General features: G+C 38.7%; 1 protein-coding gene across 2 annotated transcripts in view; it reads right to left on the minus strand.

Moving 5' to 3' along the window:
* The window catches only part of Prkar2a (protein kinase cAMP-dependent type II regulatory subunit alpha), an 81,513-nt gene that overhangs the window by 18,331 nt on the left and 35,253 nt on the right, over positions 1-27,929 (minus strand). For both annotated transcript variants that reach the window (XM_003476653.5, XM_063248826.1), the window contains exons 2-5: positions 11,966-12,001; positions 8,326-8,378; positions 3,236-3,319; positions 1,175-1,281 (exon numbers count right to left, since the gene is read on the minus strand). In XM_003476653.5, coding sequence (XP_003476701.1) covers positions 1,175-1,281; positions 3,236-3,319; positions 8,326-8,378; positions 11,966-12,001 — 280 coding nt within the window. The remainder of the gene's footprint in view (positions 1-1,174; positions 1,282-3,235; positions 3,320-8,325; positions 8,379-11,965; positions 12,002-27,929) is intronic.

The following is a 27,929-nucleotide window of genomic DNA, read 5'->3' on the forward strand; positions in this document are numbered from 1 at the left end:
GGCTGAGGATTTAGTTCAGCACTCTGTGGGTTCAATTCCTAGTATTGCCAAAAATAAACACACAAGTACCTATTTACATACATTCCTAAAATAAAAATATGACAAATAATATTGGTTTTCATGGAAAAGTGTTTAAAACAGACTTTAAAGATTAGATCAAATAATGTATGAGCCGATGTATGAGTACATGTATATAGGGGATGGGGATTTAGCTCAGCGGCATAAGCGCCTGCCTTGCAAGCAGGCAGTCCTGAGTTCGATTCCTGGTACCGATAAAAAGGAAAAAGACCAAAAAAAAATATTTCAAAAATCAAAGAAATAAATGAAACATTTTGAATAAGATCTGTACATTACACACAGTAGTGAATAAATGCTAATTTCTGATTTTTATAATTATTGTATGCTTAAGTAAGAGAAAGGCCTTACTTTTAGGATATGTACCCTGAGGTACTCAAATATGAAAAGTACTGTCTATAACATGGTAAAGGAAATGTGATAGAACATTAACCTGAGTTATAAGAATTTTCTGTACTACCTATGCAAATTTATAACTCTGAAATTACTTCAAAAGACTAATGGAAGCTACTGGGTTAAATAGCATCTTATTCTAAACTCAGGTGCAGATACTCCATTTAGGACTGAGAGAGGTCAGAAGGAAAAGGGGTCACCTAAGAGACTACTATCAACTCAAGAGGGTAAGATATAGTAACATGGGCAGGTCAAACTCAACTATTTAATTTCTTTCACTATGGCTTATACCTCGAACAGAACCAGAAGAAGCTTAAGGGGTATGGAGGACAGGGCAGTGTATTTATATGTTAAGTTAGGCTGGAATTCAAAGATCCAAATTACAATATAGTATCATGACTATTCTTTAAAAAATCAATTCACTTGAACAATGGCCTATAACATGTATGAAACATACGCTATACTTACCTTCTAACTATATAGGAAATTATCTACTGCAAATGGTGGGAACAAATATGGATTGCAGTGAGGACTCAGTACAACAGTACACCAACAGGGGCAGGCTGTGGTCCCTTGCAAGCCTTTGGAAAGCTTGGTCACCTGGTACTACACCTCTCTGGGCTACATAAAGGATCAGGCAAAGCATCCGTCTCATATTATGAATCTATGAAGAGTGGCCACACAACCACAAAGCTCCATCTCCTACCTTTCTATGACATAAAAGTTGTCTCCATCATCTCCTTGATCAATGACATGCTCATCCACTTTGACTGTCCTTTCAAACATGGCATCCAGGACTTCAGAAAGCTGTTCCTATAGAGTATACAAAGGGAGAAAAAGATGACTTTTACACTTATTAAAAACATGCAGCAGTCATGTTTATCTCATTTTGTGGCTACACAATAATTGAAGTCCCCATCTTTAAGCAGAGACCTAAAGGCTATCTGAAACAAATCCTCACCTGAGGCCAGTCAGCTGTGCACCTCCATGCGCCTCAGTAGACAAGACAACTGCCAAGTTTTTGAGATAATATTGTTTCAAAAAATTTTTCCTCAATTTATGCAAAATAGCTTACCTAAATCATAGTGCTAATTTTCCCAGTTGTGCCCACAGGACTGTTGCCCACCTTGAAGGCTCCAGCATCTCCTTTGTAAAGTGACATTCCCTTAGGTACTGTTGATATTAATAGGACTGTCAAACCTAAAGGGCTACCAAAAGCTTCAGAGGTTATCTTGTGGGGTAATACAACTGAGTCAGACAAGCTCAATATCATCACTAACCACTCTGAGTTTCAGTTTCCTAAAGGTATGATAAAGTTTCTCACTCATAAATTTTGATGACTAAAAAGCAAAAAATCTAATTACCACTTGAAACTAGTACATTTTATTGTACATAAACTTTGCACTGAAAAATCATAAACAAATACTGAATTCTTGAATTCATTATATGAATGTTGAATTAATTAGGGGAAAGTATACTGGTATCTGCAATTTACTCAGAAATATACCTCCCAAAATAACATGAGTAATTACAGAGGTCAGCAAACTGCCACCTATTTTTTAAGAATTTATTATTGGAATATAACTATACCTTTGCAATTATGCATTTTCTACAACTGCTTTCCTGCCTACAAAGGCAGACCTGAACTTGTGACAGAAATAATTACTACTTGGCTCTTTAGGAAAAAGTGTACTGGTTCTTCTGCTGAGGGATGAGTAAAATGTATGTCACAGAGCAAGCAAAGTGAGATGTTAGAATTAAGGCAGTGGACAGATGTATGTCCATGTAAAGTCCAACTTTGCTGTACAGTTAAATATTTTTTAGAATAAAATGTTAACAATATATAAGTTAATGTGAAAAGTACTCATCATTTTTCAACACCAAAGTAATAAAATAGCATTCTACCTAAAAACAACAAAACAAATTCAAATTCCAAGTATTAAGAAATGGGGTCTCTAAGAAGTACTAAGAGACAGTACTAAGAGATGGGGTCTCTGAGAAGTGATTAGATCAGTAACAGTGGAGCCTTCATGAATGGGATTAGTGCTCTTATAAAAATAAGTCTACACCGTTCCCCTCTTCCTCCTCCTTTTGAGAGCAGATGGATGCCTATGACCCAAGCGGGGTGGCCTTCTCACCAGACATCAAATTTGCTAGCTCACACAACTGTGAGAAATACATTTCTGCTGATATAAACCACCTAATTTAGGGTATTTTTTTTTGCGATAGCCTGAATATACTAGGACATACTAGGACATCTATCTTTAGGAGGAAGCCTTTGTCCTTCCTTTCTCTCTCTCTCTCTCTCTCTCTCTCTCTCACCAAGAGGAGGACAAGCAAAACCACAGATCACCTGAAGACACACATGACTTACAAGAAATGCCCAGTAACTCAAGCCATCACTGAGAGGCAGTTAAAAACAATGCCCCATATGAGGTATGAGAAACAATCACAATTTAGTGGGAACTGCTGCTGGTGAACAGTAAAGGACAGTACCTTTGCAGAAATCAATCCCTTTCCAACATAAATTCAAACCCTCCAAACCGGATCAGAATACTACTAAAGGACATGTAAAAAAGTCATGCCCATGTTACAGTGGTCAACAAAATAAAAATGTCTGTAAAGTAAAATGAGCCTGAAGTTTTATGCCTCATACCATAATGACTAAAATGCTACAAACAACCAAAAAAAAAAAACCCTCTTTAAATGACAAACAGGAAAAAACCTAAAGGACCACTATAAAAAAACATTTTTAAAACAGCATTACCTGGTCAAGATTTTTGAAAAGAAGAATATCTTTGCAAGCTTCCTGAAGTCTGCATCTCTGTTCATCAGTTTTAGGATGAATCACCTGTCAATCCAAATAAAGCAAGGGGAAATTTTACTCCATTTTACAAATTTCCAACCTAAAAGCATTTTAATACGTTTTAATATTTTCCTCCAAGTAGGGGAAATTGGCCGGGTATGATGGCACATGCCTGTAATCCCTGCACTTAGGAGGTTGAGGCAAGAGGATCATTGTGAGTTAGAGGCTAGCCTGGAGCACACAGTGAGTTCAAAGCCAGCCTGGACTATATAGCGAGATCCTGTCTCAAAAAATAAAAGAAAAAAAAGGTGAGGGAAATTAACAGCATATTTTCTATAATCTTAATTTTACATAAATACTAAGCAGAAGGTTGAAAGTGGAGGCGCAATATGATACAGGGTAACAATTAGAATCCACACTCCACCACAACAGCAGTCAGGTGGCCCTTGGGAGCCTCCAGCTTCTCGTTCACGAAGCACAGTGTCATAAACCTGTCTGGAGAATAAAGACTGAGGTGGGCATAATGGCACATGTCTTATTATAAGCCTCCTGCTCAGGAAGCTGAGGTAAGAGCATTGCAAATTCGGGATCAGTCTGTTAAAGGAAAAAATATGAGAAAAGAGGAGAGGAAAAAAAAAAAAAAGAAACGGGTATCGTGGCTATAATCCCAGCATTTGGGAGCTGAGGCAGGAGGATTGCAGCATGTTCTAGGCCACACACTAGGCATAATGAGATCAAGGCCAGCCTGAACTACACAGTAAGACCCCATTTCAAAAAACAAACAAAAACAAAGGGGCGGGGGGAGGAACAGAAAGAATGGGCACCTATTCAGTATTAGGCATTACCTTAGCTCTGTGGACATAACAATGGACAGACAATATACCTGCTCTCATAATTCAATAAATTCTTAAAATATGCCAGAGAATGATGATGTTAAAGTAAGAGATAAGGTGGACAAAAGACACAGAAGTATGAGAGTATGTGTGTGTCTGTGTGACCAGTCCAGGCCTCATTCACAAGTTACAAGGAAGACTGCAAAGTTCTGTGCAATCTGTGGGAAAGTCATGTGGATATCTCTGTGAGAAGAGCAAGAGAACAAGGCTTTTTGCCGGGTGTGGAGGTGCACATTTGTAATCATAGCGCTTGGGAAACTGAGGCAGGAGGATTGCTGTGAGTTTGAAGTTAGCCTGAACTACAGTGAGTTCAAGGTCAGCTTAAACTATGTAGTGAGACCCTGTCTCAATTTAAAAAAAAAAAAAGGAGGCCAGGAAGAGGAAGAAAAAACAAGGCTTAATGGTGGGAAAGTGAACTGGAAAAATAAACCAGATGTGGTGGTGCATGCCTATAATACCAGCAGCTGGAAGGCTGAGGTAGAAGGATAGTTGTAAGTTCAAGGCCAGTCTGAGTTACGCAGCAAGACCTTGACTCAAAAAAAAAAAAAAAAAAAAAAAGCAAGCAAGAAATAGATGTGATTGATGTAGAAAGGGAAAGATCAAAAGACAGATTAGGGGTAAATGGATGCCAAATCACAGCAGAACACTCTAGGTCATAGAACTGAACTTTTCTCTAGTAGAATGGGGGCAATCTGAAGGTAGCAACTAAGGAAGAAATGTAACTAATATTTTTAAAAGCTCTCCCTGGGTAAGTGTCAGCTACAGTTTCAAATGGTAGTGGTTTATACCAAGATGGCAGCCATGGAGGTGTTAGAAGTACAGAATTCTTGGTATATTTTGAAAACAGAATTCATTGGATTTATTGAAAAAATGGAAGTTGATATTAAAAAGTAAAAAAAGTTGAAGGTTACTACAAAATTTTGGCCCAAGCAACTCAATGATGGAGTGGCCCTAAATTAAACTGGGAGAGACTGAGAGGAAAAGAACATTTAAAGGGAAATAATGTGGAGTTCACATTAAATTGTTCATTGATATCAAACTAAGATTGTAAGTAAATACTGGCTACATGTGCTAAAATTGAAGCAACAGCAACTTAGTAATAGAAGTAATGGTATCTGTAAATCAAAGGTGTTATAAGAAATAATACACAATATTTAAAATAGTAACTTGTATTCATTCAGCATGTGATAAAAAATTATTATTACTATTACTATAGTAATAAGTGTTTACTGCACTCACATGATTACTGGTAAGCGCAAGGTCTGAGATCGATTCCCAGTATCCACCCCGCAAAAAAGAAATGACTACTAACTAATCTTGATATTGTAACTAAGGGGTCAAGCTACTTGAGAGATTAAGACAAAAAGACTAAAGATTTGGGTCAGCCTGGGAAACTTAGGGAGAACATCTCAAAAAACCAAACAAACAAAAAACAACCACTGTGGGTGGAGGAGTTGGAGACATACCCCTCAAAAAAAGAACTCGGTCAGCCTCCCATATTTACTTAGTACTATGGATTGAATCTAACAGCATGCTAAACAAGCACTGTGCCACCATGTCCAGCTCCTATATCCAGAATTTCAGAGTGTTAATCTACATGTCTTTTTTTATATGTCTGTTTTTTTTTTAATCGGTACCAGGGATCGAACTCATGACTGCCTGCTTGCAAGGCAGGCGCTTATGCTGCTGAGCTAAATCCCCAGCCCCCTACATGTCTGTTTTTTGAAGCATAGTTTTGCCACACAGTTACAGCTGGCCTTGAACTCATGACAATCCTGCTTCAGTCTCCTGAATGCTGGGATTACAGGAATGTGCCACCATATCTGGCTATATTTCCTTTTATGAAATTAGGGCTGGGAATTTAGCTCAGTGGCACAGCACCTGCCTGGCAAGCCTGAGGTCCTGAATTTGAGTCTTAGTACCAAAAATACAAAAAAAAAAAAAGGTAATTTAATTCAACCACAAGCACATTAACATTTAAGGCAAGGGTGTTCAAATTTTCAGCTCCTCTGGACTGAGTGAAAAGGAACTGAGTCACATGTGAAATATACAATGTACTTGATGTAACAAAACTCCTTTATTCTATTTTTATTTTATATATATATAATATATATATTTATATATATACATTTTTTGGTACCGGGGATCGAACCTGCAACCTCACGCTTGCCAGATAGGCACTTACACCACTGAGCTAAATCCCCAGACTCTATAATACTTTTTTAAAAAGAAAGCAACATAAACAGAAAACTAGTGGAATATTTTATATCTTTCCTTATGAAACTAATGGATCAATGTCTGATTTAGTGCAAGTAGTTGTGATTCCTAGTGAATTCTCAAGGTGCTCATGAAAAATATTTGCTCTAATTTTACTCATTTGCCTCAAAAATGTGCCCAAATGTACATACTGCCAAAAAGCACTGACATGAATAAATTATGACTATGGGGTGAGGGTAATTTTTCTGTGTGAAGACAGATCTTATCAAATTTCAGTAGAGGGTCTGGGAGTTAGCTCAGCGGCCTAAGCGCCTGCCTGGCAAGCATGAGGTCATGAATTCGATCCTTGGTACAAAAAAGAAAAAATTTAAAAAAATTTCAATAGAGCCAGGTATGGTAGCACATTTCTGCAAATCCTAGCACATGGAGGGCTGATCCAAGAGGGCTGCCACAAATTGAAAGCCAACCTGGGCTACACAAGCAAGTTCAAGGCCAGCCTAAAACACATAGTGAAACCCTGTCTCAAATAAAATAAAAGTTAACAAAATAACATAAAAACAAAGTAACAACATAAAGTAAAATTTCAATAGTGAAAGAGACATGATCAAATTTTTCTGAGTCAAATGTCTGACTGCAACTTTATACCTTCCAAAAATTAATAACCAACTGTTTAAAGTTCTAGTATTAGCCATGTTTATAATTATAACAATATCATGGGGGCTGGGAATATAGGTCAGCAGTACAGTGCCTGTCTGGCAAGCATAGGGGTCATGACTTCTACTCCTGCTACCAAAACAAACAAACAAAAAACAGTATCATGAACAAAAAACTGATTTTTTTGTACTGCCTATGATACAGTTGTTAAAAAAAAAGACTTTATTATTTTATAAAATAACACATGCCCAAGTTTAATAATTAAATAAGACCCCTTATGGGGCTGTGCAACAACAATACCTGTCTTCGTAGTCACAGACACAATGGTAGGTTGTAACACTACTCTCGATGATCTCTGAGTTAAGCATGGGCAATGCCTGACCCATGCAAGATGTGACTCAAGATATGCAGTGGCCGTACTATACCATGCCAATCTATACAGGGTACTGCTGCTGCCTATACAATCCATGCTGCAGCACTGGGCAATGGAGCCATGGAAAACATCACACTGAAGATCATTCAACAATGCTACAAGTCTATGATCAGGAGAGGATACATATCCAGAATCGCACGAGGCTAGACTCCATGAAGTTTATATATCCTCCCAGATATAATTTTCTATGTATACTATGAACTAATACATTAAAATTTTTCAAAATGTTGTATAAAAAGTACACACAGTACACACACACAGTATGCCAGTAAGCCCTGTCCTATGCAAACATGTTCAGTGGCTTCACATTGTCTTGATTTGAGTATAGCATAATTTAGATCCTGGTAGTGCCCTATTTAAGGCCATTTAGGTTGTTCAGATGTCACTATTAGAACACTGTGATGATCTCCATTTGTACATCCTTGGGAAAGCCCCTTAGGCTGAATTCTCTCTTAGGTGACAGTTGAGCCACTGGAGTGACTATGTTTAAGGCTTCTGACAGCCAAAGCTGGCTATTCCTTCTCATCATACCCTGAACCAGTGCTGCTCTCAATCTGTTAGGTAACATACAACACATGCTTTGTACTCCCAACACTGTAGGAGTCTGAGTCAGGAAAACTGAAAGTATGAGCTCAGCCTGGACAAAGTGGCAGGACCCTGTCTCAGAAAGGCTGGAGGTGGGACCTGGGTTAAATCCCTATTAACTCCCACCCCACCCCCACCCCTGCCAAAAAAGCCCTTCCTAAAATTTTTTGTGTTTATCTTAATTATCAGTATGATTAGAACTTATTATGTAGAGAAACAGAATCAGTGTAAAACACAACTCTACATAACATTTTTCCTTTTGTTCTTACCCGTGGATCAGTATCTTCTTCCTCCTCATCAGGGTTATAAGCCTCTGCACAGACTACAATTGAAGAGAGAAAATAAAAAAGAAAAATGAATTTAACAGAAATGTGGTTTTAGGAAAAATAGGAAGTAAACACAATTTTCTTCTATTCACTGCTTTCTAAATCTGTAATGATCTATCAAAATTCTTCTTTCAATTAGTAAATACTGTATGTTAAGAATCTACTAGTGTCAGACATTCTTATAGGTTCTCAAAACCCAGCTCTGTGGAGACAATCTTAAATAGGAAACAGACAGTGAAACAGATCACCTATTAAATCCTGTGAAAGTGGGAAGTACAAGGCACTATCACTACTGAGTTATGTGCAGGAGTGAAAACCACAAAGTACAGTATGTGTAACAGAAACACAAGAGGTATGCATATAATCACCAAAGGAATCAATTATAACAGTGCAAGGTCATTATATGCATGCATAACCTAAAAATTAAGTTTTTGTTTTTTTTTTCTTAAAGATTCAGGTTTTACCTATATTACTCAGGTTGGCCTCTAACTTCTGGTCTCAAGTGATCCTCCTGCCTCAGTCTCCTGAGTAGCTGGGACTACAGATATTGCCACTGTGCGGGGCTAAGCATTACTTTCAAAACAAAACAAATACTACCTGTCAGGTACTATTTTAGCTACATTATTATACAAAACTAAAACTAACTTATTTTTCCTTGTTGTGAAACTATGTCTATGTTTGTGCCAGCTGCCTGCAGGACTTACCTTTGTCATTATAATTCAAAGATTTTAAAAATATTCATTACAACATTATTTATAATAGTAAAATATCACACATGATATCAGAGCTGGATGTGGTGGTACTTAGCTTCCCTATAACCTAGGAACAAATTCATGATTTAGTGAGATCCTGTCTCAAAATAAATAATCAAAGAGAGGTTGGGGATGTAGCTCAATGCAAAGACCCTGGTTCAAGCCCCAGCTTTGGGGTGGGAGGAGAAAAGAAAAGATAAAGAAATGTCAATACCAATATGAATAATGCAACTACAAAAAAGAACAAGACTCAGGTGTGATGGCACATACCTCTAATCAGAGCACTCAGGAAGCTAAGGCAGGAGAATTGCCATCAGTTAAAGGCCAGCCTGGTGTACAAAGTGAGTTCAAGGCTAACCTGCACTACATAGCAAGATCCTATCGACAGACAGACAGGATAGATAAGACAGACAGAGCAATACACACATACATACATATATATATACACATACATACATACATACATAGTCTCCATGGATTAGTAGAAAATGAGTTCTAGGGAAAAGCAAGAAAAGCAAGTGAAGAAGAGTATTCAAAGTATGTTATCACAGGAAAGGAGAGGAGCTGAGAATGGGGCAAATGAATGTGTGACAAACATAATATGTGCACAAAATTTACTGTTTCTAAATTATTAATTTTGGGGGGTTCTGAGATGCAGAGCCCAAAAAGTAATGAAACTTTTCCTAGTAGACAATTAGAAACAAGAAAGGATAGCAAAAGGAAAAGACCTCTCCAAGGAAACTCTTTTACAAAGTGTCAACCTTTAAGCCATATTAATATTTCACATATTTTATAAATTAAACTGACGAAGATAAAGGGACCCTGAAAACTGAACATGAGGTAAACATCTAAGTCTAACTGTGTAATCAGGCTGGTAACATAACTATAGAGCAGAAAAGGAGAGTCGAAGTAGCTTCTGAACAAAACTCACCAGCTGGGCGTGGTGGCGCATGCCTACACCCCCAGCCCTCAGGATGCCGAGGCAAAAGGATCACTGTGGCTACATATGCAGTTCATGCTGGTCTCAAAATCAGAGTAATCCTCCAGCCTCAGCCTCCCAAGTGCTGGAACTACCAGTATGTGCCACTATGCCTGGCCTAAAGATTTTAATGCAAATAATTATTTTATTTTGGGAGTTTTTGTTTGAGTCAGGGTCTCACTATGTAGTTTATGCTGGCCTTTGTTGGGCACCAGAGGATATAAAATACCATTTTACTATGCTGGGGTCCTGGCTACGTGACTGGGTCCCAATGTCTCAGGGCCAGTGTGACCTTGCTTTAGGAACAGAGAAATATGTAGGAGATGCCATGGTTCCTGACTGTACAGAAAAGGCTCATAACCAGAGCCCTCCTAAGAGAAGATAACATTTGCTGAGGACAAGGTGAAGAATGCAGGCATCCAGGCATAGGGAAGAACTTGTTTTCCAATAACTTTCCACGTCTACCACAGTTCCTGTTCCAGGAAAAGTAATCCACCCCTCCCCCTAAGCTGCTAGCTTGCTAATAAAAGTGCGCCAGTCACCAGTCAAGGAGCTGCCCTACCTTTCCTCTAAAGGCAGGTTCCTCCCAGGCCCGTTGTACCTTGAATATTGAATACCTTTTGTCTTTCTTTATTCCTTGACATTCCCCACTCAGGGATCCAGGCATCTGATCACCCCCTGACGGGCCTTGAATTCACTATGCAGCCCAGGTAGGCTTTGAACATGTGGTAATCCTCATGTCTCAGTATCCCAAATGCTGGGATTATAAGCATATGCCATCATAAACCCTCATTTAAACACCATACCTTCTAGTATGAACAGCATGTATTTAATGGATTATCTAGTGAACAAAAAGGTTTTTGTATTAACAAAATTTCTCTCAAGAATGATCTAGATAATTGATGTCCACAGAATACAGCAAACCTTTTTCCTCTTCATAATACACCTGTTTCAGCTGAGGCGAGTTATCTTCTAATGCATTCCTTGTATCAAACAGCTATAGGACCAGTAATTTGCTGCAAAGTTCCAGGCTTCCACATAAAGGAGCCAACAGTGATTTCCCTTTGAAAACCATTGTATGGATTGAAGTAGACAAGTACTTGACACAATATGAACGCCCATTTTTCATTTTCTTTGTTTCCTTGGGTTGTTTGTTTTGCTTTTGTCTTTTTCAGACAGCGTTTCTCTGATCTCATTTTGTATCCCAGGATGACCTGGGAATTTACAGGGACCTTCCTACCTCAGTCTCCTATAAATAGATTTTTCATATTTGGAAAGCATTCATTTTGTTAACCACCAAAGAAACTCCAACTAAAATGATCTGATGGACTACTTTGTATCCAAATTGGGTATGATTAAACCACAGTGCTCAAGAGGCCTGTACAGGGTCCTTTCTCCCGCCGCATAACTGCCAAAGAGTAAAGTCAATGCCCCGTCTCTGACCAGAAAATGCCACTTCTAGCTCTACAGCTAAGGAAATACTTCTAGTGGCTCAAAAAGGTACACAAGAGAAGGTAATGGCAGCATAATTCAGAATACCATCAACAGTACTTGATAAACTTTTTAGATGTTGTAAAAACTTACAAACACATAAAAACTTATAAACATGGAAATACAAAACATTGTACTAATAACAAAAAGATAAACCACACTAATATGGAAATGTAAAAATACATACATGTATGTTCAGAACTTAAAATGAACCATGAATCAAAGGAAATACATGTAATTTAACTTTTGGCATAATATTTTATTTCTTGTGTTATGTTTACTTAAGAGATGAGTTTTTTACCTAAGGTATTCCTACTGTAAAATACCATTTTAGCAGTGTTTATTAAAAAAAAATACATACCAGATACTCGTCTGTTAAATCTGCTGGGAACCGGAGCTGAAAAAAAAAAGAAGCAGAATTTAGTTATCAATACATTTCATGCCTCAGTCTTACCCTCTCATTTTGTAAGCATCTTTGACAACAGAACTACCTTAAAAAAATATATTTTTCTAGACAGTCTCACTATTCAGTTCAGGCTGGCCTTGAACTCACTTTGTAGCCCAAGTTGGTCTCCAACTGGCAATGATCCTCCTGCCTCTGCCTCCCAATTGCTGGGATTATAGGTGTTCACCACCATATCTGGTACACTATTTTAAAATTAAATTGAGGTGAGAAATTGTAGTGAAACCCTGTCTCAAAATACAAAAAAAAGAGCTGGTAACATAGCTCGGTGAGAAGGTCATAGGTTCAATTCCCAGTACTAAATTAAGAAAAACAGAAAAATTCTGGAAAAAAGCTCTTTCTAAACTGAGTACAACGCCACAGGCCCATGATTTCAATGTACTTAAAAGTGTTACTTTTCCTCCCCGCCCTAGTACGTGGCACTGAATCCAGGACCTCCACCCTGAGCTACATCTCTAGTCCTTTTTAAAAAATTTTTTCTTTTTTGTCTTGCTAAGTCATTAAGATGCTCAAGGCCTCGTTCAAATTTAGATGCTCCTGCCCCAGTCTCCTGGAGAGCTAGGATTACAGTTGTGCAGCACCACAGTTGGCTGACAATTTTACTTTTGATCATATCCATGGCCCATCTAATTTGTATCATTCCCAAATAAATAATAATCCAGGCGTGACACCTGTACTCCCAGCACTTGAGAAGTTGAGGCAGGAGAATCACTTGAAATTCAAGGGCAGCCTGCATTATATAGTGAGACCTTGTCTATAAAAAACAATAAGGCTTCCAAATTTACTGGTAATGTTATATTAAGTAGTAAAAATTTCCTTTAATATTCTTAAAAATAATCTTCAGAGTTGTTAAATATTAGCATCTAAATTCAGCCTTAAAGTAACTTAATGAGTATTACACTAAAATTGAAAATAAGCCAGGCATGGTAGCACACACCTGTAATCCCAGCACTCAGGAAACTAAGGTAGGAGGATCACCTTGAGTTTGAGGCCAGCCTGAACTACCTACTGAGACTCTGTCTCAAATTTAAAAAAAAAAAAAGCAAGAAAGGAAAAAAAAAAAAAAGAACTATTAAATTATACTTTCCCTAGATATGGTGTGTTTTCTCTCACATAGGGTCAATATATTAATCAGATTTTTTTTCATTGCTAAGCAAGCACTCTACCACTAAGCTAGATTCCCAGCCTTCTTTTTTTCTTTTTTCAGACAAGGTCTTAAGTCTCAACCTTCAACCCTTCTGCCTTAGCCTGCTGAATAACTGGGCCACCATACATAGTTTCAAAGTTTCTAACCTTCAAAGTTTAATCTGAATATTTTTACTTTTAAAATATATATATAAGGTTGGAACTGCAGCTGGATTTGCCTAGCATTCAAGAGACACTGAGTTTCATCCCCGCACACCAAAAAACAAGAACAGAAAAAAAAAAAAAAAAAAACCTACAAAATCACCCTTCCCACCTTTGAAAAAAGAGAAATTTTGGAATTAGTGAAAAACAAATTGAGGATCACTTAAAGAGCCAGACCAAAAAAATGTGAGGCCTCAAATAAAAACTGGCCCAGAAAAGATAAGTACCATTTATCATAAGATGAGAATTATTTTCTCTAGTAGCATGAACTCAAAGTCATTTGACTGGAACAATGAGGAAATAATTCAAAAGAAAAGCACAATCATTACTGATACAATGTACTTTACAACAGTCTGTCACTTCCTTCTTAGAAGAAACAGACCGGACTGGCAAAAGTAATCCACCTACTAGAGAAATAAGACAATGAAGTCTGGTCAACAAGTATAGGGGGAACACTGCTATGACATACTTGGTTTACAATTTGGGAGACTTCAACAGACAGAAAAAAGGCCCCTAACTTTATGGGGATGGCATTCAAGCTTGAGGGATGGAAGAGACCGTCCTTGACTTATCCGAAACACAAGTGCCTGTCACTCAGGTAGACAGATAAACCACAGATGCACACCACACCAGTGCACACTTAAGCTTACGACAGTTCCATAATTAAGAAACCAAAGAAAATGTAAACTATAAAACACAATGAAAAAGCCAGGCATTCAGCTCAGAGGCATAAACACCTGCCTGGTAAGCACAAGGTCGTGAGTTTGATTCCTAGTACCAAAAAACAACAAAAAATTTAAAAACCACACAATGAAAGAAGGGTGCTATCTGGGAATATTTGAAAGAGTTAGAGATCAAGATTATCAAATTATGCCAGGGATTTAGTTCAGTGGCACAAGTGTCTGGTTGGTGAATGCGAGGTCATGAATTCAATCCCTGGTACCCCCCCAAAAAAATTATCAAATTAAAAAAAGATTACAGAGCTATTATAAAACAGTGAGTTTAATAGACTGTTAAGAGTGCAAGGGCCATGGACGTAGCTCAGTGGTAATAAGCACCTGTCTGGCAAGCACCAGGTTCTGAGTTTGATTCCTGATACCACTAAAAAAAAAAGGGGGGGGGGTGGAGTTCAAGGCCATAGGATGGGGATTTAGCTCAGTGGCAAGGGCAAGATTGTGAGTTCAATCCCGTACAAAAAAAAGAAAGAAAAAAGAAAAGAAGTTTAAGGCCAGCCTGGGCTACCGAGTGAGTTTAGGGGCAGCCTGAATTTCAGAGCAAAACCCTGTTTCAAAAAAAAAAAAAAAAAAGTTACAAAAGTATGTTTGATAGTATGCTTAAAATAGCAGTATAAAAGAAATCAAAAGCATAAAGCAAAGAATACAATATGATTAAAAATAATCACATTAGGTATGAAAAAATAACTTCTGGGAAAAAACGTAAAAACGTAGTCACTGAAAAAACTGTAGTACTAGGTAGTCTCTCTCAGTACATGACATCTAAAATGCTGGGAAAATCATTTTAAATTTCACAACCCACAACTAACCAAACTATATTAGCTTCTATCTATAGATGTGACTCACGGGACTGGAAAATACCAGGCACAAATGAAAACAAATTTACAATACACCAAAATTTAGAGTGCACCAACAGTAATGCTAAGAGGAATATTTGTAGCTGTAAGTAATCTACATTTAAAAAGAATGATCTCAAAATATCCAACTAAAAAAAGAGCAAAATAAAATGAAAGCTAGCCAATAGGAGGACACAGTAAAAATCAAAGTGTAGATAAACAAAACAAATAATACAAAAGTACAAGCTGGGTCTTTGAAAAGATTAACAAAACCATTAGAGAAGACACAGACATTACTAAAATAATAAGTGAAGGCAGGAATATTTCTAACAATTATATGGAGACAGAAAGGATTGTAGCACATACTGCAAGGCAGGAGCCTAGCCACGGGTCCAGGCCGCTGCCAAGAGTAACCTGAGACCTGACATATGGAGGAAAGGGCAGTGGAGACCAAAGGGAAGAGGAGCCACACAAGACCAGGAGGGAACACAAGCACCATGCTGAGCCCCCTCACCACCACAGGGTGCACGCTCCGCTTTTCCTGACCTGTCACAGCTCCAATCTAAGCCTTGGGTCCAGCGCCCCTTGGGAGGCACCTATGTCTACTGTGCCTACTCTGTCTTCGCTCCCTAGGGCTTCATGTTTGACTGCACAGAAAGAAGTCCGTGTGGTGGAGGCCAGGTGTGTCCTGGGAAATGAACTCAAAACGGGTCCTCTCACTCAAGTTGATGCCTGCTTTTGTAAACAGGCGAGTTCAATAGTAAAGGATCAGTCAGTCTCAGGGTCTCTGGGTGACCCTGGCTAGAGAATCTGTCCAGATTGTGAGAAAGATAAAGCAGGTGAGCTGAGGTCAAAGTGGTAGCCCAGATCACCACTGCTTTCTCTAGGACACGAGGAAGAATCAAGTGTTGCCTGGGGACAGGAAAGATAGGAGCAGTCCCTGCTTCAGAAGCCCCTCCCTGGCTGGTCTAAGTTCCAAGAGACCTTCTAGTGAGAATGCAAAACCAGTCATTAGTCATGCACAGGTGGGAGGGATCATCTTGTGCTCCCTATCTTATCATCAGCCCAGGGTTGCAGGTCAGTACCTGACAGATCCACTACAAAGTCAGGTAACCCCTTTACTGAGGAACCCATGGCCAATGCCAGGAGGTGGTCTCTATCCGTGAGAGATTTATCCCTTGCAGACACAGTTGTCCTTAGTTTGTATTACAGATCTTTCCCCAGTACTGAGAAAGAGAGAAGAGAGACACAGACAGAGAAACAGAACATGCTGGAGAAATTGAGAACATTTCAATGGTCTCTCTTATTTTAAATTCAAATATGACAGAAAAAATAACAGAATCTGACAGGCATGATGGCACATGCTTGCAATCCTAGCACTAGAGAGGCTGAGGCAGGCAAGCCTGGGCTACATGGTCAGTTCAAGGCCAGCGTGAACAACACAGCAAGGACCTGTCTCAAAAAAAAAAAAATTAGAAAAACCCAGAATCTTCATTATAAATGTCATAGGAAATGGGATAAAACCCTGAAGTATCCAACAATAACTATGGCTAATCAAAGTTCAGCAGATCATAAGGTATCATAGCTGCTGAAAAGGCCTGAATCCACTAAAAAGGCTTACAAAACAAACCGCAAGCACATGCAAAGCTGCAGTGAGAGTATGCTGGCAGCACTGGCTATATACAAAGGTAGATGACAGGGTATTGTGGGTCTCGTGCATACAGCATAATATTGTAAATGTCAACAGCAGAATATGAAGCAGATGTCAGGGCAGGCCCATAAGGAGGATTAAAAGCCACAAAGGGCTTTCCAGGAAGGGCTGCCATCAGTAAGCAGCAGAATGCCAGGCCCCCCACAGGCTGGGGGTAAGACACTATCTCTGCACAGATGGAACAGCCCTTTGGGGAGGTGTGTAAATCTCTGGGGTGGCTAGAAACAAAGGTGACAGAGAAAATGTTCATCAAGGGAGGACCATTCAACCAGCCAGAAAAGACTCAGCAAAGTGTTGGGTAACATACTTGGTGATAAGGCCTAAGCAATGGCCTAAAAGGCTCATGACTGGCTCATGATTTTTAAAAAGAAAAAAATTCATTTCACACATACAAATTCATTCTATTTTCTTTGTGGGTCAGAAGGGGAAAGAATGCTATTTTTTCTTCACTTTTTCTCTTTAGAATTGCATGCTGATTAAAAGATATATAGTAATCAAAGCTATAAATAAAAGTTCCATTTGCCTTGATGCTGTTTCCACTGCTACAGGTGAATGTGTGGTAATAAAGTTCATTTCACCGGGCCTTATCTCTTGTCTGTCCAGCATTTTATATTCATTTGCTCACAGAAAGACTAACCTGACTATGTAACTAACTTATTGCTGGGCGTGGTGGCGCATGCCTGTAATCCCAGCACTCAGGAGGCAGAGGCGGAAGGACTGCTACGAGTGCGAGGCCAACCTTGGCTACAAAGTGAGTTCAAGGCCAGCCTGAACTGCATAGTTAAAACTGTTTCAAAAAAAAAAAAAGGAAAAAATATAACATCCTGTGACCATATAATTAGCATACCACATTTTCCCAAACATAAGACCAAGTCTTCTACTAATTTAGGCTCCAAAAGCAGCAACAGGGCTTATTTTCAAGGAATGTCTTATTTTTTCACATATAACATTCTGCATTTATTCATTTATACATGCACAAAACTACATTTATTTGGGTACAAAAATCTACATTTATTCAAATATAGTCGTGTCTTCTTCTGGAACATCATCATAAATTTCTGAACCCCAAATTCGCCTGAATTTCTTTTTTTTTTGGCCTTAATTTCTTGTAACTGTTTCCACTACAACCACTGGTCCCCAATCTCTCATGTTCATCAATAGAGCTGTCCTTTAAATGACCACTTCTTGTCCATGAAGCTTGCTCATAGCTCACTGGCAACACATCTGTCAGTAATTTTATCCCACAAATTCTTCACCCACACAACCTCCAGAGCGCAAGCTTCACCAAGTTCCCATTGAATTAAATGTTATGTGAAGATTTAGGAAATAAGAGTGTCAACAAAAATGTGAGAGTTAACAACAATGGTCCACTAGAACAGCAAAGGCAATCCTGGGCAACAAAGACAAGACAGGGGCATAACAGGCCCTGACTTAAAATTATACCATGAAGCTACTGTGATTAAAAAAAAAAAAGTGTGGAAGAAAAACAAACCAACCACAGTGTGGTACTGGCAAAAAAAAAGATCCAAAAATCAATGAAACAGATTAGAAGATCCAGACACAGTAAGCCACCTTACCTTTGACAAAGGTGCCAAACACATTCACTGGAAGAAAGATAGCCTCTTTATGGTGCTGGAAAATCTGGCTCTACAGATGCCAAAGATTAAAACTGCACCCAGGTCTTTCACCAAGCACTAAGCTAAAATCAGAATAGATCAAAGATTTTGCCATTAAAATAGAAACATTAAATCTGCGGAAAGACAAGAGTAGGTAAAAGTCTTGAAGACACTGGGTAGGCAAAGACTTTATGAACAAAATCCTGATTGCATAGGAACTATCACAAAGAATCAACAACTGGGATATCACTATTGAAAAGCTTTTGCACAGCACGAGAAACAACAACACAGTGAAGAGACAACTCACAACATAGGAGAAAATGTTTGTCAGCTGTTCCTCAGACAAAGAATTATTATTGAGAATATATAAAGAACTTAAAAGTATCAGTCCCCCCAGTTTTAAAGACCCAATCCAAAAATGGGCCTCTGAGATGAATACACACTTCTCAGATGAAGAAATACAAGCAGAAAATAAATACATGAAAAAAATGTTCAGTATCACTGATCATTTGAGAGATGCAAATTAAAACACTGAGATTACACCTCACCCCAGAAAGAATACCTAGTATCAAGAAATCAACCAATAGCAAATGCTGGAGGGGCTGTGGGAAAAAAGGAATCCTTTCCCACCACTGTTGTTCGGAATGCAGACTGGGGCAACCACTTAGGATATCAGAGTGGACATTCCTCAAAAAACTAGGACTGGAGGTCTCATTCAACCCAGCTATTCCCCTTCTGGGTATCTTCTCCAAAGAATTAAAAACATCATACCACATCGATATAGGTTTATAGTAGCACAATTTGTAAGAGCTAGATCTTGGAAACAACCTAAATGCCCCTTAACTGAAGAATGGCTTAAAAAGATGTGGAATTTTTTAATAATGGAGTACTACTCAGCCATAAAGAACAATAAACTGGAGACTTTCATAGATAAATGGATACAATTTGAGACCATACTCATTAGTGAAATAAATAAGACACACATGTGTAAACACTGTATTGTGTGAAAAGTTAAAAGACACATTATGTATATTGTGTATGTATATATAAATGTATATAAAAAGCTAGTTAAGATAGTCATACTATGTCACATTTGGTTTTACTCTCTTCCAAAAAAGTAATAAGAACCGTGGGAGCAATGAAACCCAAAATGTGTAATAGTCATGGTACAAAAGAGAGGAAAAGAAAGTGCTCCAAACTATATAACTGCATGTATATTTAAATGTATAAGATAGAAAATGATATCACAGAGTTTTATTGGATCAATGAACAGAACTGTTTGCAGTATCATTGATGGAATGTCCACTTTACAAGCTTTAATTTTGTGACTTGAACAATTATTTCTAAGATGACAATATGTAATCCATTAACTAGTGATTTCCTACTGTTCTTTTTTTTCTGTAAATCTGTATAACTTGTACCCTTTCCCTGCTTTTTTTTTCTTTTCTCCTTAAATAAAATAAAAAAAAAAAAAAAAAAAAAAAGATAAGTCATACTAGGGGCTGGGGATTTAGCTCAGCGGCATAAGCGCCTGCCTTGCAAGCAGGCAGTTGTGAGTTTGATCCCCAGTACCGATAAAAAACGAAAAAGACCAAAAACAAACATACAAACAAACAAACAAACAAACAAAACAAAACACATAGTCATACTAGGACTCAGCGGCATAAGTGCCTGCCTTGCAAGTAGGCAGTCGTGAATTCGATCCCTGGTACCAATAAAATCGAAAAAGACAAAAAAAAAAAAAAGATAGTCATACTACTGATTTCTCTGAGTTCACTGAAGAGAAGATTTGTGCTCGGATTGTTTAGACAACTGAATGCAAATGTGCTCTAGGTGAATGATTTGGTTATAGCAATGTGCCATGTATGTACCACTGTTACCCTGATTGATGTGTTTTGAAATTTTTAAGTTTTTTTCCCTTTTTTTTCTTCTGGAAATAAATGGACTTAAAAAAAAAACCAATGGTCTATAGAAAAGTGACAAAAAATTGCAGGCACCAAGCTTTAGAAAATGTTTCTTTATTTCACACAAGTACATTAAGTATATCCTTTACAATATATGATGTACTAAATTATGAAGATTCACAAATCAGACAAAACCATGTCTACTTGTTATCAAGTGCACACATTCCTTGTGCCTTGTGTCTCGTCTAACTGATTATCTGGCAATAAATCTCAGGTTCATCTGGCTGGGTATGGTAGTGCACACCTGTAATTCCAGCACTCCAGAGGCTGAGGCAGGAGGATAGCTACAAATCTAAGTAGTGATTTCTAGGCCAGTCTGGACTACATAGGGAGATCCTGTCTCAGGGAAAAAAAAAAAAAACCACAAACGTTGAGTTTATCTATTTACACATGCAGTTTACCTTACATTAAAAGATACCCATTTAAGTACTTACAAATACTTAATGTTTTTATTAATTTTTCTCTCACTGTTGGGACAAAATATCCAACACACAAAGTTAAAGAAGGAAAGATTTTGTTCACAGGTTTCAGTCCATAAGCAAAGTGGCATGGCAGAGGGGCAACAGTTCACAACCGTGGAAGGCAGCCAGAGCAAAAATGGAGAGCAAGCCACCCCTCCTCCCTCACACTGCACCAAGCTACTTCCCCTAAGGCAGGTGTAGCACTCATACTATCCTGCCCTCCTCTGGCACGGGCTCAGGATGTTTACAAAGCCCCCTGTGAGTCTCTTAACTGGCTAAACTTTTTAAGCTAACACAATGGAGCTTATATTAGGAGTATTCTGAAAAATCATGCTAGGGCTTATTTTCCAATTAGGTCTCATTTTGGGGGAAATACAGTAGCTCCTTCACTCAAATACCTGGTTTTGAGTTTCACTAAAATAGCTGTTTTGTGGGCTGATCATTCTTATTTTTGAAGCCTTATACCCTGATTTCCAACACTAAAGTATTCTATAAAATTACAATTTTCCTATATGCATACAGTTTTTTTACCTAAATTCCTTATCTCTGAACATTTTTTGTTTGTTTTGTTTTTGAGATAGGGTCTCACTATGTAATTCAGTCTGGCCTTGGACTATGTATCTTAGGCGGTACTTGAGCTCAAAGAGATCCTCCTGCCTCAACCTCAAGAGTGCTGGAATTACAAGCATGCGTCACCACACTTGGGTAAATACTGTTGATCCATTCTATAGTTACTCTGCCCTCCAGCCAGGCCCATGACAGTCATTATGTGTTCCTTTACCCATAAAGATCTTTTAGGATCCAGCAAAGGAATAACAACAACAAAAACAGTAATGGTATGATATACTACAAACAAGGCAGGTACAGAGTGCTCTATGCTCTATGCCATGTGAAATGAGGCAGAGAGGATTGACAGGTCAGGGCTTGGTCCTGAGTCTAGAGAAAGCAAGGCCCAAGCATGGCTGGGGCTAGAAGATAAATAGGCTTGTGGGGGCTGGGGATTTAGCTCAGTGGCATAAATGCCTGCCTTGTAAGCAGGCAGTCATGAGTTCGATCCCTGGTACCGGTAAAAAGGAAAAAGACAAAAAAAAAAAAAAAAAAAAACCAAAAAAAACCCACCAAAAAAAAAAAAATAGGCTTGTGACTTTAGGAAATGAAAGGTGTTTGTTATTTCATGAGTGTGAGCAGTATAGGAAAGAGTTCAAAATTCATTCAGGCTGGCGAAATGAGAAAGGACCATTTTGGAGGACAATCTGTAGAACGGCAATACTCAAAAACATTAAACTAGTTGTTCCTCTAAAACTTCCTAACTCTCTTAGCTGAGGAGGGGGGGCAGCACCAAAGATTCAAAGTACCCATTTTGTTGGCTATGAATCCAGACTGAATGGGAGAGGAATGCAACTAAAGACTGAATGGGAAAGGAAGTCTTAATTCGGGGAAGTTGACGCAAAGAGTTTTCTTATCCTAAAACCAGTGAATGGCAGGAAAGTCCACCAATATAAAATACTTACCTTTTTACTTCATTGATTCCCCACCTGCAGGCTTCCTGCTTCCCCATAGTCCCAGTCAGAAAGGAGACCAATGAAAATTTCGCGCGAGACTAGAACATGCAAAAACAAGGTAGAACTGGGCATAATGAGTTAAAAGTGCAGTAAACTACTACTTCACTGGTCAGTAGGAAATAGTAGTTTTATAACAATGTGAAAGAAATGGGGCAAGGTGAATCATTATAGACTGGGTGGGGGTAATTTTCCTCTGTTTAGTTTTTTGAGACAGGTTCTTACTATGTAGCCCAGGCTGGCCTTGAACTTGCTGTGATGATCCTCATTGCCTCAGTCTCCTGAGTGCTGGGATTACAGGCATGCACCACCATGCCTGGCTTGCTTGCTTATTTATTTGTTTGTTTGGGGGAGGGGGGTACCAGAGATTGAACTCGTGACTTTGAGTTTCCCAGACAGGTGCTTGTGCTGTGAGCTAAATCCCTGGCCTGTTTTTTAAATATATTTTATTAATATCTATTAGTTTTACAGAACATTGGGCTTCACTATGGTATTTTCATACACACACATAACATTTTGATCATATTTGTCCTCCCATTACCCTCCTTTATACTTCCCTCCCTCCCACTATTCTAGACTGCTAAAAATTAGACAGAAATTAATAGGCAATCAGAAAGGGACTGGGGCCCCAAGAAAAATCAGCATAAAAAGAGCTGTGGCTAGAGGCAAATCTGAATCCTGCAACAGCCAGATGTGCAAGATAAATAGTGTAGCTAGAGATTACACAGTGATTAGCACCACCTGCAGTGGGCCCTGATCAGCATTAGATGCATAGGTAGGTGACCAGAATACCTGAATCAATACTCCTGTGATGGCTGAGTGATTGTGTCAACTTGAGAAGAGAAGCTTAAACTAAATTGGCTCAGCAATTCCACACCCTGAGGAGGTTCGTGGCCTGGATAGTATAAAGGGAAAATGAGGGAGGATGGATCTGCTTGTGTTTCTTACAAGGAGCTCCAGTCTTTGCCTTCAAACACTGACTCTGAACCTCATCTCCTGGCTTGCAGCACAGACTCCTTGGCTTCTGTCATAAACTCATCAGCCGTCTATCACAGGCCCACTGGCCTCCGTATACAGACTCGCAGGGGATGCTGCAGTGAGCTCCGGACATGACTGAATTCTTCAGTCTCCAGTGTGCAGACACCCTCCGCACTCTTCCTCATCTGACTGCTAGTGATCACTGTAAGGCAATCTTGTAAATTCTTATACATTGTATATCTTATGTTATATATGTTTCTCTAGTAAAAGACTGCCTGATACAACTCCCATCCACTTCCAAGAACTTCTCTGATCTTTTCATATACCCTTGCTTATGTGACTTGTTTTTCTACTTGATCAATGCTAACTAAGCAACTATACTTGCAGCCCTATAGGTTAACAAGTTGTAACATGGTACTCCACGGATTTTGTTATATAAAACACCTTTGACAAAGAGTGTTGGCAGCCACCCACTTGAGATCTTTCCTGGAAACCCAGGAGTTAGTCTTCTCCCTATTTCTTACAAAATCGTCCTAACTTCCTCCTTTTGATTCACAATTTTGTTCCTCAAAGCTAAGAGATGAACTTGGCACATTTGACCTCTCATAGGTTGGGAGTCACACTTTTCTTGTATCACTATCTTTATTCCTTCCTCTTAGCGGACTGAACTTTATGAAGTCCACTGGCTACAGCTAGTGGAGAAAGTTACTGATTTAAGTTACATATCTGGGTTATGAACAGGAAGATAACAGACTGAAGAGGAGATAAAAATATAAAATTTATTAATATACTGTCTCAATGTCTCAATGCTCTACAAATGTCAATTAATTGGTATCCTTAAAATTAAAAAAGAAAGTATTCAAAATGGACATCATTCAATCTATAAATAAGCATGCTGTTATAAATTCTAAAAAAAAAAATTGGGGGGAGGGTACCGGGGATTGAACTCATGACCTCGAGCTTGGCAGGCGAGCGCTTATGCCGCTGAGCTAAGTCCCCAGCCCCAAATTCTAAAACTGTAAAATGTCTGAGTTACACAGTACCTATGAGAGCCTCTGGTCCTGCTCTGGCAGTAGGCTTCATCTCACAAGGTCACTAACTGACGTCACTGATATGCCTAAGTCATCCTTGACTCCTTCCTCTCTTTCACTCTCAGATGGACTTCATTAATAATCCCATCTGTTCTCTTCCCACTTCCTCTCCTGGATCAGCCTACCAGTCCCATTCTCCACAGTTATTCTAGAGTGAAGCACTTAATGTCCTGCTGGATGACTTCAGTAGCCTCCCAACCTGTCTTTCCACTGTCAATTCTGATCCACAACCATCTTCTCCACATAGCCATCAGAATGATCTTAACACTTAAGAAGACAATTTGGAAGTCTCTGTCAAAAAACAAAAACACAATGAGTGAGGAGGCAGAGGTAGGATTAGGGATTCAACTCAGGGCCTCTTGTACACTAAGTAAGTGCTGTACCACCTCCTTATATGCCCAGTTTTGTTTTGTTTTGTTTCTTTTTTAGGGGGTGAGGGACAAGGTCTCGCTGTGTAGTTCAGGGCAGCCTCAAACTCAGAGACCCTTCTGCCTCAGTCTCTTGAGTACTGGGATTACAGAAGTGTGACACAATGCTTGACCTTTTTCTTACTCTAAGAGTATCTCACTAAGGCACTACATTGCCCAGACTGGCCTGAAACTTGTGACTCTCCTGACTCAGCCCCCATACAACACCACTGTGCCCAAATGTCTCTGTAAATATTTTAAAGTATAAACTGCCTTTAACTCAACAGCAATTCTACTTCTAGGAATATGTTCTAAATAAGAAGCACTTATACACACAGATATATATGTACACTGTATATTTATGCTATATGTATATATAATGTGTGTATATACACATCAAAATCACTATTTGTTTAATGCAAAAGAAAGGGGATACCAAAAAACACTTCTGGGGCTGGGGTTTTAGCTCAGCAGCATAAGCATCTGCTTGGCAAGTGCAAGCTCATGAGTTCGATTCCTAGTACCAAGAAAAAAAAAAAAGGCCTGTAATCCAAACCCTCAGGAGGCCAAGGCAGGAGGACTGCCACAAGTTTGAGGCCAACGTCAGTCTAAACTACATAGTAAGAACCTGTCTGAAAACAAACAAAACAAAACATCAACAACATCAAAAAGAGAAAACCTGAGTAGAAAAATAAAATAGTCTGGAATGTAGCTCAACAGCAGACTGTCTGCCTAACATATAAGGCCCTTTGTAGAATTCCCAGCACCACACAAAAATAAAGAGAGAAGAAAAACATAGTATACTATTATATGAAAAAGTTATGTATCAGTTAAAAAGTTTTGAAAACTGCTCAAGTACAGTATGCTATAATCCTAACTCCTATAAATCTTAATTTGTAATCAAACTAATACATGTCAAATCTGAAGTCTGAATAGGACTGAAAGATAGCCACAAAAAACAAAGCACAGAAGTTTTACACCTGTCTCTCCTTCATCCAAACTTGTGCTACCCAAAGGAAACCATATTAATTATTTTGGTTATTTCTCTTATATTTCTAAGTAGCACAGGCATAGTGCTATTCCTACTTCACTTTTAATTATTACTGACTGCCAACTCTATACAAGAGTAACAAGAAAGCTGACGGAGCAGGGTAGGGCAGCCCAAAAGCCTTGACTTCATAAAACTCCTCGTCTCCTGGCCTTCTTCCACAAATCTAGGCCCTTTTCAGCCTGGACAAGTCACCCGCAGGAATCTCCATGTGTTTAGCTACATGGAAGTCCTCTGAATCTTGTCCTTGAAAGTGTTTAGGGAGACTTCATTACGTATCTACTGTTTATGGACTGGGTAGGTATATTAGTCAGCTTTTTGTTGCTGGGACCAAATTTCTAACATACAAAAGAGAAAGTTTATTTTGGCTCACCCATTTCAAGTTTCAATCTAGGTTTGGCTGCATCCAAGGCAGAAATGACATGGATGGAAAAAGCAGCTCACCTTACAGTAGCCAGAAAACAGAGAACAGAAAGGACTGTAGACTAGGCAGACTTTTTAAAGGCACACCTCCAGTGACTTACTCACTCCAACTTGGGCCAAGTTCCTAACAGTCATGCAGCAATGAACTTATCAATGGATCAGTTCATGATTATTAGTTCATTATCTACAGGTCACACCTCTAAACATTATTGTATTGGAGATCAAGCCCTCGTAGACATGAGTCTATAAGGGACACTTCATATTTAAACTGTAACAGTGGGAAACCCAGTAAGGCTACTCAGATTTTTCTTGGCTGCTCTGTACAACATCTCTTCCTCCTAGGTATAGGACAGGACCTCTTCTGATCATCTAGGTCAGAGAAAGCTAGCAAAGATTAGTTTTTGTAACTTGATTTGGGGAAGAGAAATACTAGTTTCTACAGTCTTCCCAGGAAAAGTAGTTATGAGCCAGGGACTCAAGACAGACCAAGATAAAACTAATCATATTGCATTTGTTCACTGCCTGTTTAAGTTGACTTCAAAACTCAGTAATAAGTCACAAATTGCAAGTTAGAAACCACAGCTCTGAAATGCACAGCACTTCTCAGGTTGACAGAGGAAGGGCCAATACTTGTGCCATTTATGAGTGTTCCCAAAATGTTCTGTCCCTCTTCATTACTGTACTAAAACAACTAAGCAGTAGTAGCCAGAACCCTCTAATTTATGATACAAGTAGTATGCCTGAATGAATTAACCTATTATTTGACTCATTATATGCCAGACATTATTTTACTAAGTGGAAAAATGTGAAATTTACATTCTAAGGGGAAAAAACAAAAACGATATGATATCAGGTTACCATACATATGAAGGCTGATCAAAAAAATAGTGTTTAAGTAAAAAAATTATTACAGGGGCTGGGGATTTAGCTCAGCGGCATAAGCACCTGCCTTGCAAGCAGGCAGTCGTGAGTTCGATCCCTGGTACCGATAAAAAGGAAAAAGGCAAAAAAAAATTATTACAGTGAAAAGACACATTGCCATGAATTCCCCTTGCTTTGAACATGCTTGTCCCATCATTCTTGCCACTTTCTGAACCAGTTCTGGAAGTCCTCTTTCAAGAGGGTCCTTATGAGGTAGAACCAAAAATATAGTAAGTGCTGCTGTGGTATGCTATCCAAAGGAAAAGTGGGCTCATAAGATATTAGTGTGTATTCGTGCACTTCATGCACTAGATCTGGCACCATGAGAAAGCTGGCTCTTCCCCAAAGTCAAAATGATAGTGCAAAGTAAACTTTTTGAATTGATTCAGGACATCAAGGCAGCCACAGGAGCAAACTAAAGACACTCACCTAACAGAAAGAAAAAAGCAGAATTAGGGAGCAGAGTGAAGAAGACGTATGAAAGTCTGCCTTAGCCAGCAGTGGCAGCACACACTTATAATCCCAATATTCTGGGAGGATAACACAGGATGATCACAAATTCAAGTTGAACCTAGTCAACATAGCCACTTAAGTGAAACCGTCTTAAAGAAAGGTTGGGAATGTAACTCAGTGCAAAGGCACTGGGTTCAATCCTCAGTACTAAAAAAAAAAAAAAAAAAAAAAAAAAAAGAGTTAACTGAGTTCTAGCCAATAGGATATGGGTGGAAGTAATGCTATCAATTCCAGACTGGCCATTAAAAATCCT

The sequence above is a fragment of the Cavia porcellus genome, unplaced genomic scaffold (assembly GCF_034190915.1).
Source record: "Cavia porcellus strain 051 isolate PalLab524CR breed Dunkin Hartley unplaced genomic scaffold, mCavPor4.1 scaffold_5, whole genome shotgun sequence".
Classification (NCBI taxonomy): Eukaryota; Metazoa; Chordata; class Mammalia; order Rodentia; family Caviidae; genus Cavia; species Cavia porcellus.